Consider the following 14315-nt stretch of genomic DNA (forward strand, 5'->3'; position numbering starts at 1 on the left):
AAACATGACTGAGCCCTTTTAGGAAGGGCTGAGTACGATGGTGACTGACTCAGATTGTTTGCACATCACCCCAAAAAAACCAAAATGAATACAGACAATGAGCTTGAAATTTAAGAAATAAATAATGAGATCAATAAAAGGTCAAAATATTTGTTTTCACGTAAAAATTAAGTCATTGTACGGTACAGGATTTGTGTCAGAAAAACTGTTATTTAGGAAAACTTGATGTATTCATCAAGCTTAGGTTTTGCATAAAGTGACAGGAGGCCTGAATCATTATTATCGCAATTAATTTATTCATTGTAGTTGTTTCAAATATCTCCTGGATGCCTTAGATCAATGTGTGTGTACTGAGTGTACATATCAAAGACCAAAGCAAGCTTAGAGTCTGTTTCATCCTGTATCCAGCTGGGACTGCAAATATTCATTGCTGTACGCAGAAAGGAGAGAGAGTAATAATAGGATCTTCAGTTTCTCCCTGTTCAGATGATGTGACTGTCACGTCAGGACAGAATCGTAGGATCACAGAGTCATAGAATGGTTTGGGTTGGAAGGCACCTCAAAGCCCATCCAGTTCCAACCCCCCTGCCATGGGCAGGGACACCTCCCACTGGACTGGGCTGCTCAAAGCCCCATCCAACCTGGCCTTGAACACCTCCAGGGATGGGGCAGCCACAACTTTTCTGGGTAGCCTGGGCCGGTGGCTCACTACCCTCATTGTGAAGAATTTCTTCCTAATGTCCAATCTAAATCTGCCCCTCTCCAGTTTAAATTCGTTCCTCCTTCATCCTATCACTCTGTGCCCTTGTAAAAGTCCCTCCCCAGGTTTCCTGAAGCCCTTCAAGTACCTGAAAGCTGCTCTAAGCTCTCCCCAGAGCCTTCTCTTCTCTTGGCTGGACAACCCCAACTCTCTGTGCCTGTTCTCATAGCAGAGGTGCTCCAGCCCTCTGATCATCTTTGTGGCCTTCCCTGGACCTACTCCAACTGTCCCGTATCTTTCTTATATTTGGGATTCCAGAATAGGACACAGTATTCCAGGTGGGGTCTCAGGAGAGTGGAGTAGAGGGGCAGAATCCCCTCCCTTGTCTTGTTGGCCACACTTCTTTTGATGCAGCCCAGGACACAGTTGGCCTTCTGGGCTGGGAACAGGCATTGCCGGCTCATGTCAAGCTTCTTGTGTTTATCAGAATTGAGACTGAATGGCCTCAAGCTCTGCCAGGGGAGGTTCAGGCTCGACATAAGGAAAAGATTCTTCACTGAAAGGGTCATTAGGCAATGGAACGGTCTGCCCAGGGAGGGGGTTGACTCGCCTTCCCTGGAGGTGTTTAAGGTGCGGGTGGATGAGGTGCTGAGGGACATGGTTGATAGGAATGGTTGGACTCGATGATCCGGTGGGTCTCTTCCAACCTGGTGATTCTGATTCTGTGATTCTTGCCGATCAGCAGAACGCTGTGAGAAGTCTCGGTTTGTAGGCACAGTCAGTGACCAAGCACTTGGTTGGTGGGTCTTAAAGAAGAAACGTGGCTCTTCACTTCGTCCTGCATGGAGTTTAGTTCAGAAGAGCTGGCCTCTTCTTACAAGGGACAGGACAAGAGGGAATGGCCTCAAGCTCCACCAGGGGAGGTTCAGGCTGGACTTTAGGGAAAAATTCTTCACAGAAAGGGTCATTGGGCACTGGCAGAGGCTGCCCAGGGAGGTGGTTGAGTCACCTTCCCTGGAGGTGTTTAAGGCACGGGTGGACGAGGCGCTGAGGGACATGGTTTAGTGTTTGATAGGAATGGTTGGACTTGATGATCCGATGGGTCTTTTCCAACCTGGTGATTCTATGATTCTATGATTGAACAGCAGCCATAAGGTTCAACATCCAACCAAAATGACAACAATAGAAAAAAACCCAACAAAATAAAATCCATAACAGTTGTGATCTACTTCCAGAAAGGATGCGATGCTACACAAAAATGTACTTTCTAAAAAGAACCTAAAAAGGTCAGCTAAGAGAAGGAAGCTCTGCCAGGTGGTGTGGAAGCTACTTAAGGACACCATATGTGATGTTCAAGGCCAGCGCCCACCACCTGTCATGAAAGGCTGGAGAAAAAGCAAAAGGAAGACAGCAGAGCTAGACAACAGAGTAAAGGAAATTGTTAGAAAGAAGTAGGTGTCCTTTAAAAAGCTGAATTCACAACCAAGTGGTGTTTTAAACAGATTTAAATTAACATAGTGAGATAGGCTAAGGAATATTTGAACAAATGCTACAAAGAATTAAAAGCAGTAGTTGGTCTTAACTTCTGATGCATCATGAGCAATGCATCTGACAGAGTGGTTTGAGCCAGCGATCGTGGCATAGAAGGAATACTTAGAGAGGCTTGTTTCAGAGAAGTTAAATAAATTCTTTGCATTGATGTTATCTGTGGGAAAAAACTGGCAAATCCCATGCTGGAATGCTCTTTCTTGGACTTTCTCAAAGAAATGTGAAATTGAAGTGATTTACAAGTCGTGCAGCAAAATAAATGATACAATAAAATCACCAGTACCAGATTTTATTCACCTGAAATTTCTAAAAATTGAAATCAGGGCGAAAAATTGCCCACATTACTGACAGTGATGCATAACCACTTGCTTTTAAAATTGCCTTGTTATCAGAGACTTTGAGGCTGGATAGTGTGATGCCAGGTTTTGAAAACAGTTCTTAAATCATCCAGGGAACTGCAAGCCTGTAATCCTGGTGTTTGCGTTAGAGAGTTCAGCACAAATTATAATGCATAATAAGATTTGTGGATGCTTGAAAACCTGTGATCTGAATAGGAAAGATCTACATGAGATTTGCAAAGGGGAAATATGTGGATGAAGTTGCTACAGCTGATGTGGCTTTCTTGAATTGCCACAAAGTTTTTGATAAACCCCCTCACTGAAGGCTTTTAAGACATAGCTTGGAAGGGAAAGTCCCGGAACCGGGAAACAGGTGAAGAATCATAGAACCATTAGGTTGGAAAACACCTTAGAGATCATCAACTCCAACCGTTCTCAAAAACGGAGAAAGGTCACAACTGAAAGCTCGTGTTTGATAGGTGGTTGAGTAAAAAGAGGGATCAGTGAAGCCTGAAGGTTTCCTGGTCCCTACATAGATATTGACTGCACTAAAGGCAAGAGATGGGTGCAGCGATTTGTCAAAAGCGGCAGAGGAAACACATTTTAGGTAGTTGTCAAATGATGCGCTTAGGAAAAAAAGAACTGGTCAAAATTTACCTGTAAAATGGGGGTCTCAGAGCTGGCTGTTACCAAGCAGGAATAGGATCTTATGGTATAATAAATAACTCTGTGAAAACAACTTTTCGACACTCAGCAGCAGTCAAAAAGCAAATAAAATAATGGGAATTTTAAAAGTAGAAAAGGAGGAACGTCATTATACTAGTGTATAAATTCAAAGTTCGGCTTAATCTTAAATACAGCTTATGGCTACTGTTTGTCACAGGTTACTGTACTAGGTGGATGTTTGTTGTGACCGGGTATGGTTCTTCTTATGACTTAGTACTTTGTTATGGTGGGCAATGTACATGCAGCATGTCACAGAATCATAGAATGGTTTGCGTTGGAAGGGACCATAAAACCCATCCAGTTCCAGCCCTCCTGCCATGGGCAGGGACACCTCCCACTGGATCAGGCTGCTCAAAGCCCCATCCAACCTGGCCTTGAACACCTCCAGGGATGGGGCAGCCACAGCTTCCCTGGGCAACCTGTTCCAGGGCCTCCCCACCCTCATTGTGAAGAATTTCTTCCTAATGTCTAATCTAAATCTTCCCCCTTCCAATTTAAAGCCATTCCCTCTCGTCCTATCACTCCATTCCCTTGTAAAAAGTCCCTCCCCAGCTTTCCTGGAGCCCCTTTCACGTACTGGAAGCTGCTCTAAGATCTCCCTGGAGCCTTCTCTTCTCCAGGCTGGACAACCCCCACTGTCTCAGCCTGTCCTCATAGCAGAGGTGCTCCAGCCCTTGGTCATCTTCGTAGCCTCCTCTGGACTACATTATATAGGAGATTTCTAAAGTTCAGAGGATATTCTTTGACTGTCTTTGACTCAGTCTACCTTATCTTTTTTATTATCTTTATTTAAGTATATCTATATTTTTATATGCGGTTCTAAAGTTCTGTTGTAATAATACTTGGAGACCTGATTTTTAAGTTTAGCCATCCAAAGCCAAACCTGGGTTTGGTCTGCTGTGAAAGTTTGTAATACTTAAGACTTGCAGATACCTAAGTAGATAAGTCTCCCATTTTTCATTGTCTTACATGATGCTTTTCCCGAACATTTCCATTTGCCATTGTCTCAAGGAACTGAAATAATAAAGATAAACTTGAAGAAGGTGAGCTTTTCAGTCATGGAGTTGCCAGCCATGTCTTTATCCTGATCGTTAGCCTGGATGGGAGGAACAGTCAGACGAGTTAGTTGTTGCTGTTAGCCTGTGTTAAGCTTTGTATTTAATTTCTTTGTGTCCCAGCTGCCTCGATGATGAATAAAAATAACTTGCTAATATAATAGAAGTTGATAAACAAAAGTCAGCTTATTCAGAGTCTTGATGTAAATCATTATTTTTATTATTTTCTATTTTTCCTTGACGATACCAATAAACTCCATGCGCTGAATTTCATTATCGAAATTCAATAAGCAGTATCTGTGAACAGTGTCCTCTATTTCATTTGAAGTCTGGTTTTTTTCAAATATTTCTGCCTCTGTTCTTGTAAGGAGACGTGCGGTTTGCATGGAGAAAACTTTTCAACATTTCAGAGCAAATGAAGTAGGCTGCTAGAAGATGACTTTTTCTCTTTTGGTGCCAGCTCCTTTTCAGGCTCTTCGTTCCCACTTACACATCACCCTGTCAGTCAGGCTGGCGTGACTGTGCAGCTGCACGATAAACTGCATCTGGATAGAAATCACGACTAAAAATAATCTAGGAAAAAAAAAATTCCACACCAAAAATACAAAGACAACATTATTTTTAACTCGGAGCAGTTCTGAGCATCCTGTCTGGAAGCCACTTTGCTCAGTCTGAGAGGGCACCGAGTCCAGACTGAGCAGGTTAAAGACAGTTGCTTCTGGCTAATTGGATTATGTGATAAATTAAGCCACTTCTGGAGCAGAGAGGTATCTTAGCGGGGAAAGAGGTGACAGGCCATTATAGAAGAGAAGAAGAATCATCAGCTCTTGTGGAATTAGGATAAGCTGTAGCTGCAGTTGTGGCTATAGTTAGTGTGGTCCAAAAGCTGATGCTCCTAACAGCCTTGCTTTATTTAACACCTTACTCAGATCGCTTGTGTAGACTATATTCCCTGCCTTTGTTATAATTATGCTGCTTTGATATAACAAACATCTTCAGTGAATGGGAAAAATTACTGGAACCGAATTCATATCTATTGAAATGTTATCAGCCTCCCTACTGGTTTGAAATGTAGAGAATCAGTTAGAAGGGTTTTTTTTTAATCAAACTGGAATTTATCCATTAGGAAAAATCAATCTCCTAAGCAGGCTTATGGTAAGAAGCACCTGCCTCCATGCTGTTAGTTTTTGTAAAAGAGACTAATTCTTCTCAGTTGTTGCAAGTATCTCATCCAAATTCATTGCCTACATTTCACAGAATCATAGAATCATAGAATAACCAGGTTGGAAGAGACCCACCGGATCATCGAGTCCAACCATTCCTATCAAATTCTTTCCTTCATAGTTAATGGCAAGGGAGAGAGAGATGAAGACTTTCAGGGTGCATTTCCATCCTGCCTGGTTCAGAACGAGGTAAATTGCTTTCCGAAGATGCTAGCATTTCTTGGTTTATCAGAGCACAGTTCTAAGTATGCACTAAGTATTTTCTTTTCAGACAGCTCAAGTTGTGGGAGGTGGATCCCGCTGAACATCTCATTTGTTAAGATCATTGTGTGGGCAGTGACCTAAACATTATGGTTTATACTTCTTGTACAACTCTCATATTTTAGCGTAGCTGTTATAATAATAGCCTTGCTGGCTTTTTAAACAACCAGGTTTTGAATCCCATTAAGCTCTTGGCTCCTGTGCATACCACACATACGTGAATTCAATAAGCTCACTGTACCATTTGTAAAACAAGTATTTACTTTCTTCTATTTGCTTGTGCAACTGCTCGGATTAGTTAGATATCACCTTATTCTTGCATGAGGAGGCAGAAACAGAGCCCATTTTATTACTTTTTTCTTTCAAGTCAAATAATACAAATCTTTTTGGAGTTTCTCTAGTAACCTCTGTGAGAGTCCTCTTATCTGCCAAAGTCTTGTTGCGCTGGGATTATGCTAAGAAACGTAGCATTACAAGCTTGTTGAGTACAACAGATTTGTGTAATAGCTTCGGAATATTTTTCCTGTTATTTTCCATCCCCTATTGTGTATGCAAACAAGGTGTTTGCAGTTTTGATCGCCGATACTCACCGCGCAAATATTTGCATTGAACTTTGCATACTGATGCACAGGTCTGGCTTTTGTTTTGCTTTTCTTGAATTGGTAACAGTTCACTCTCACCCTAGCGGTGACTGGTTCAAATTTATCTCTTTTGTGTGCATTGCTTTGCATTTGTCCACATCTGATTTCATCTGTTCTTGATGCTGAATCACTAGTAGGTGCCACACGTGGAGCAGGAGGTATTCAAATATGTGGCAAAGAATGACAAAACCTGCTTGTGAACTGCCACTTTTAACTCCTGAAGGGAACTGGTTTGATTTGTTTTCTGTGTTGGAGGAGACTCAGAGTAATTCTGACTTATTTTCAATCAGATATTTATCTTAATAACATACACATAGCCTTTCGTTCTGCCTTTTGACAGCTTCACCTTGGTCTCTTCAGACCTTCTGCTGCCCTCAGCTACTTAAGGATAAGCAAACTTTTGGATTTGACTCAAAACATCAATTATCTTAAGCCGCGCTCTGCCTTCCGTACCATTTTTTTGGAGTGGCTTCAGACCAATTGGAGGTGCTTGGCTGCACAATATCTCGTGGTTTTGCTGAGGTTTAGTGACTCTGGGATGCTTAAACAGCTTGTTGGGCCACTTTGCTGAAAGCACAGATCAGAGTAGCTTTATTAGCAAACAGTGCAGTTCAGGTTAACAGAGGGCTGAGAAATTTTACAGAACAGTGTATCTGTGTTTACAGTTGAATTCACCTATTATAACACAAACACTCCCATGAAAATGCAAATTAGGTCTTAAGATGAGACATTAATGTTTTGTTTATAGCATCCTTCACATTCATATCTGCCTTCAGTTCCGATATTTTATTCCTCCAGGACAACACAGACGTTATTTTTCCCACATCCCATATGTCCCAAACATGTACAGAGATATATAGCTCAAATACCGTGCGTGCAAAACACTCCGCACTGTGGGTATGAGGTGGCATTTGGTGTGTCTTTAACATACCGTGGTGTTCAATTACAATACAGCATATTTATTTTTATGCAGCCTTCTTCATGGAAAGTATGGAAAATTGCTTTGCAGTGAGTCATCTGTCAGCTAAAGAACTGAAAGTCTTGTACTGATATTTAAAGAGAGAAAGTGGCTCAGAGCTGACAGAGTTCAAGATAGAAAAAGAAAGAGAAATGAAAGAGGGAGCCTCCAACCATGGAGAAAATAGAGCAATGGCTGGTAGGGGGAGGAGTGATGAGAAAGCCAAACAAGCTGAGAATGTCGCAGGCAGTTCAGGAGACTGTGCAAATCATTCAGAAGCAAGTGTTGGGCTTCAGGTGTCTCTCCTGCATTACAGTGGCATTAGGCAAGCCAAGGAGGAAAAAATTTTTCACAGAAAGGGTCATTGTGCACTGGCAGAGGCTGCCCAGGGAGGGGGTTGAGTCCCCTTCCCTGGAGGTGTTTAAGGCACGGGTGGACGAGGTGCTGAGGGACATGGTTTAGTGTTTGATAGGAATGGTTGGACTCGATGATCCAGTGGGTCTTTTCCAACCTGGTGATTCTATGATTCTAAGATTCTTTGGCCCTAAGAGAATGGTGTAAAGCCAATAAATAAGAGCAGTGTGAGGAATTTAGAAATGTGCAGGTAGAGGTTGAGAGAAGGATTAACTTTCTACAACAAGGCATTAGAATGACACTGGCATTCTGCACTCCAAGGTGTTGAAACGCGTGAGGATTCTGTCAGACCATGAAAGAGGGAATTTTGGTTAATTAGACAGGAATTATTACAGCCGTGGATCAGCAGTGATCAGGGACGATGGATTCTGGCAGACTTCCCTTGCCAGTGCCAGGAGGGCTTATGCTCCAAAGTGAGTAAAGATCTGAGTAAAGCATCATGAAAGCTGTCTTGGAGAGCAAGAGGGACTTCTTTCCCTTGACATTTGAGCCTTTTGAAGAATTAGCTAGTAAGGAAATTATAATGCAGCAAGGGAATGATAGAACCAAGACAGGCTGTTAAAGAGATCAGAAATTACTTGCCAAGGTCACTGATGCCTTGCATGCTTTCCCTATAAAGTTGACATCCAAAGCTGAGTTAGCAGTAAGTTATCCCAATGGAGAAGGAGGAGAAAGTAGAAGAATCAGAACCAGATGCCTGGTGGTTTTAAGGCACTGAGCTATCATGCAGGCATATCAACAAAATAAGCCCTCTCATCTTTTATTGTGACTAGCATGTGTTCTTCTTGCATTCTTGGTCAAGTCTGCTAACTGCTGGTGTGGGGTTTTGGTGGAGATTTCTCATCCCATGTCCCCCAGCCTGCCTATACTGGTTTTTGCTCTGGTGATTCTTTTGACTTGCGTAGAACCATATTACCTGCCTTAAGAAAGTAAATGTGATGTAACGTAGCACAAAGGGGAGTACAGCCCTGAAAGCAGAAGGGAAAAGAACTTGGCCTCTAATTCATTGTATTCAGAAAAGTTGGCTTTGACATTGTAGGACTGAAAGGCATTCTAAGCATAAAAGTAAGGTTAGAGCCACTCAGACATCTCAGAATTCGAAGGGAGTAATATTTCATTGTATGCAGCTCCAAAATGCTTATTACAGATCTTCATATTTACAACTATCATGTCTCTTTTGAATCTGCAGAGGGGGAATATCAAGGACAAGCCAAGAGAAAGCGCATTCGAAGGACGAAACAAAAGAGCAGTTTGCAAAACTCTGATAATTTACATGGAGAACAAACAGAATCTGGAATGCCAGAGAGTCTTGTTCAAGATAATTTACAGCTGCGACAGACAGACAGTCCCAAAGTAAGCAAAAACAAAAAGAGGAAAATGAAAAAGAAACGACAGAAAGAAAAAAGAAGAGCAGCTGGCTTGATAACAAAAGCTGCCGGTGTGGATTTTACATACCAGCCTGACAGAAACAACAGAGAAGAAGCAGCAGGCTCAAAAGACATAGATGAAAAGGCAGATAGCATTCTGGACTTCCTGCAGGCAACGCAACAAATCTATTTTGCTGACAGTATGTACCACTCTTTTCTTTTCATGAGTGTTACCATATAGGGGAAAATAGATGTGCATTTATTATAGATGCAGAACGGGCCAAAACTAGTAGAGAAGCATCCTTTAGAACTCAGTAAGATATGTGGGCACTTTGTATTTATCCTGTTTTCTGTTCCGATGTGTACAAGCATACATAAGAATCCACATCAATATAAAAAAATAATCTCTTTATGTGTCTTTGAAAACACACATACTATTCCTTGCTCTTTTTTAAAACATTCCAATGAACTTGGGGTAAATGTGGTGGTTAAAATGGACTAAATTCTTCTATCCTCTGCAAGCAAACATTCAGAAGGATTACTTGCTTTCAGAGAGCTTCAAATGAGGGCAATTATTGTTATCCTAAACTACTGTCATGATGACTATCTCTGCTTTTCAGAAAGTTCTCCTTCCCAGGGGTACATTTATTTGTAAAATATAAGGGAATCTAGGCAGACAGGGGAAGTGGAAAGATCCTGTTGGCACTGAGGAAGTGTATTGGCATAAAACATTTGTGGATACAATGAATGTGAACTATGAATGCACTTCCCATAGCACTTTAAAAGGATTGCGTGGATGTTATCCTTAATGCCCTATTAGATGTTCATCTGGCCACTAAAATCAGACAAACACCTACTGTCTATTTCTTCCTTCATTAAAAGCTGTTTGCATAGTGCTTACGTCATAAATGCCTTCCAGAGATAATGAAGTTTTAATGGTTAGGATATTAATTATCTGTACATACAGCAGATTATGTTGTTGTCATCTAGAATTAAATATGTGTTCTTAAGGACAAGCTGGTACGTTCTTTAGTTGCTCAGCTCCAAGCATAGCATTAAAATGATAACTGTCTTGTAAAACTGGAAGAAAGCAGTGAAAGATTTTTCAGAGTGCGTGGCCTTCACTGTCTTTGTGGAGCTGAGTGGAGAATATTAAACAGCTTACCTACTTGTCTAAGCCCATCTTAAGTCAGAGCTGTCAGCTCCTAGTCCCATAAAATTCATCTTTAGACTACAGAATTACTTTACAAACCCTGTTAATATGACATCAGGTATTTCATGTTAATTTTTTTCTCAAGATTTATACATAGAATTTCCTTTGCTTACTCTTAAAGTATTTCTGCTGTGTCGGGTGTTCATATTAAGCCTAGCGTGTGAGATCCGTCCTACTTTGTGGTTAATGTATATCCATCATCAAGAATAAGAATTTTACTACTTCAGTGTATGACTAAGTAAATATAAGCTAAATAACATGCATTTGCTGTAGTGGAACTTCAGAGTAACTGAGCAAGATCACAGACTCAGTTAACAACTCCGCTTTTAATACATGACCCAAGACAGAAACTTGGGCAAGCATCCACAGCTCTGTTATATGTAGAATTTTAAGAAAAAGTCTCGAGCTTCCAGATTTCCTGAAGTCAACTTCAGTTATTAACCATGATTGACGGTCTGACTGGTCCTGATGAGCCTAGAGAAGAGGAGGCTGAGGGGAGACCTTATCACTGTCTGCGACTGCCTGAAAGGAGGTTGTAGAGAGGTGGGTGTTGGTCTCTTCTCAGTGACAGGTGATAGGACGAGAGGGAATGGCCTCAAGTTGCACCAGGAGAGGTTCAGATTGGACATCAGGAAAAATTCCTTCACTGAAAGGTTTCTTAGGCCCTGGCAGAGGCTGCCCAGGGAGGTGGTGGAGTCCCCGTCCCTGGGGGGGTTTAGAAGATGGGTGGATGAGGTGCTCAGGGACATGATTTGGTAGTAGACAGGTACAGGTGGAGCTGATGATCACAAAAGTCTTTTCAAACCAACCATTTCAATGATTCTATGATGTCAAACCTGCAGATCAGAGAGCTGAGCCAGTGAGGACCCTGGTATCCATAGGGAGAAATTCTCAGGTAAAAGACGGTTCTTCTGCAGACAGGATGTCACATTCCTAAGTCATAGTATGACTGACTTTCTTACTAGGCAAATCCCAATTTATATAAAGATCTGACTGATGCTGTTTGGCTTTTCTATCTGAGTGACTTTAACACTCCTCAGTTTTTAGATGATATTGGAAGCCATTGCTTTTAGCAGCATCTTCAAGTGGTCACATTGGATTATACTTCTTGTGCTTATATCAGAAAGCTGAGTTGGGAAAAATCTGTTCTTCTCAGTTGGCTTGCTGGTAAAAAATAGAAGAATTAAAGGGAGTCTGGTTAAGGAGACAGATTATGCATTGTTAATGAAGTAGAAGAATGAATTTATGCTTTAGTACTGTAGAAACGATATAGGTCCTTTACTGTTTTGCATACTACAATACCTGCTTTTCAAATAAAAACATATACATACAATAACAAGATAACCAGATGCCTCCAGAAGTGCTTTTTAGTAGTTCCACAGAGCTGTTCATATATGTGAATTTTTATACTACGTAGTGTGTAGGAAGCAAAACCACAGTGCTTTGACCATTGTTCTGTTTCTTTTTCACATGTTCTTCTTATGCTAATCTTGAAAATTTAGATTCCTCTTGTATTCCTGTCACTGTGAATCCTGTTGTCCTATTTACTTTTTGAATTTTCTACTTTCCCCTCTTACCATTGTTTTAGTATTTAACAAAAAATGGGAGGAGCAAAGTGTTCTCTAGTACCTGACATTTGGTCGTAAGTCGTACTGAAAGGGAAGATGCTGCCTTTGAAAAGAAAAGATAATTAGGAAAATTCTCTGTGCTCACTGAGTTTTTTAATGTGGTTTTCCAATTGTTTTTCCAGATAAGTCAGAAGGTGCGGATTCTGCTGTAAATTCAGCAACTGCCCAAGAGCTTTTACAATGCCTTGAATCTCGCACCGTTTCATCCTCTGATGTTACTGTTCTGCATCGACTGAAATCCCTTGTATTGCTACAGGATATTGAGAGATTGAAGGATGCTTTGAAACAATTCCAAGAGCAATCCTCGATGCCTCCTGGTAGGTACCATTCACTCATGTTCATCTGCTTATGTGGGGTTTTTTTTGTGTGGATTAAAATTCAGATTTGCCACAGGTTTTTTTTTTATGAGGAAGCTGTAAATAATTTTATAGTGGTAAATATATGCTTATACAGGATTTAAAAATGTAATTCCCACTGAAAATAGAGTGATTTTCCCAGTTTCTTGTTTGGCCTCAATACCTAAACTTTTCATACTTTGCAGCAACTATAGAGTACAAGATGATTAAGGTTCTTAAAACAATATTTTTTAAATCTTGACTATTTTAAGATTTAATAATCTTCAAAGCATATTTTTATGCACTCTCTTCGTAGACTTTTTAAATCATGAGAATTAACTTCTTTGTCTTGGAAATCTCACTCATTCAGTTAAGGATTAATTTTACATATACAAGGGTCAGTAAAGCCCATTCTTACATTTCTTCTTGGTCACCTACTTGGTTTCATTAACACACAGATTTTGCATGCCAAAGTGGGATTTACAGCTTTGCTTTGATTAAGTATAAATATCTGGCTTAAGTTTCTAAAAAATGCATTTGATACAGAAACACACAGATACTCTTTATAATTAATTATATCGTAAAGTCATTCATAAAAAGAAAAATTATTCTCTTGCTAAATCTCTTCATCCCTGAGGCATGAGTCTGATTTCATTCATGCTCCTTTTGTTCAGTATTATAGAATCATATGATCATAGAATAGTTTGGGTTGGAAGGGACCTTAAAGATCATCCAGTTCCAACCCTCTGCCATGGGCAGGGACACATCCCACTAGATCCAGTTGCTCAGAACCTCATCCAACCTGGCCTTGAACTCCTCCAGGGATGGGGCAGCCACAGCTTTCCTGGGCAACCTAGGCCAGTGCCTCACCACCCTCTTCATGAAGAATTTCTTCCTTATATCAAGCTTAAATATGCCCTTCCATGGTTTATACTTTTCCCCACTCATCCTATCACCACAAGCCTTTATGAACAGTCCCCCCCCAGCTTACTTGCAGCCCCTTTCAGCTACAGGAAGGTCTCCTTGGAGGCTTCTCTTCTCCAGGTTGAACAACCCCAACTCTCTCAGTCTGTCCTTGAATGGGAGGGGCTCCAGCCTCTGATTATCCTTGATAGCCTCCTCTGGACCTGTTCTAACAGCTCCATCTCCTTCTTATGTTGAGGATTCCAGAACTGGACGCAGTACTCCAGATAAAGGCTCACAAGACAGGAACAGAGGGGCAGAATCACCTTCCTCGCCCTGCTGGCCACGCTGCTTTTGATGCAGCCCAGGACACGGTTGGCCTTCTGGGCTGCAGGCGCACATTGCTGGCTCGTGTCGAGCTTCTCATCACCCAGCACCCCCAAGTCCTTCTCAATCGCATCCTCCCCCATCATGTATTGAAACAGTGGATTGTCCCGACCCAGGTGTAGGACCTTGCACTTGGCATTATTGAACCTCATGAGATTCTCACAGCCCCATTTCTCCAACTTGTCCAGGTCCCTCTGGATGACATCCCGTCCTTCTGTTGTGGCAGCTGCACCACTCAGCTTGGTGTCATCATTATAACCCCTTTAATTTAGTAGAATTTCTTCTGGGACAGTTAATAGTTCCTTAAGTGAATGTGGGATCAGCATCTAGTCCATAGAAGTTATAATAATTCATTTTCCAAGAAATCTTCATTTAAACAGTTATTGTTACTTGTCATTAATAGTTTTATTGCTGCATCAGACAGATCTGCAACATGTGCTGAATTTTCTTGCCTCCCAAATAATATAATCAGAGTTGATTAAACTTGCTGTGTTATGAGAAAATCTCAACCATTTTAGATAGTGCTTTAAGTCTTTTGAAGAGCAGTGACTGACCTGTTGCGAGAGTGGTAACAGAATAAATAAGATTATAGCCACCAGAGGCTTAGCAATAACATTC

General features: G+C 41.2%; 1 protein-coding gene across 2 annotated transcripts in view; it reads left to right on the forward strand.

The window, feature by feature from the left end:
* The window catches only part of ERICH1 (glutamate rich 1), a 105813-nt gene that overhangs the window by 56563 nt on the left and 34935 nt on the right, over positions 1-14315 (forward strand). For both annotated transcript variants that reach the window (XR_011336934.1, XM_069851600.1), the window contains exons 4-5: positions 9054-9431; positions 12195-12389. Coding sequence is in view for 1 of the 2 variants with exons in the window: in XM_069851600.1 (XP_069707701.1) it covers positions 9054-9431; positions 12195-12389 (573 nt within the window). In the remaining variant the exon portion in view is untranslated. The remainder of the gene's footprint in view (positions 1-9053; positions 9432-12194; positions 12390-14315) is intronic.

The sequence above is a fragment of the Phaenicophaeus curvirostris genome, chromosome 2 (assembly GCF_032191515.1).
Source record: "Phaenicophaeus curvirostris isolate KB17595 chromosome 2, BPBGC_Pcur_1.0, whole genome shotgun sequence".
NCBI lineage: Eukaryota > Metazoa > Chordata > Aves > Cuculiformes > Cuculidae > Phaenicophaeus > Phaenicophaeus curvirostris.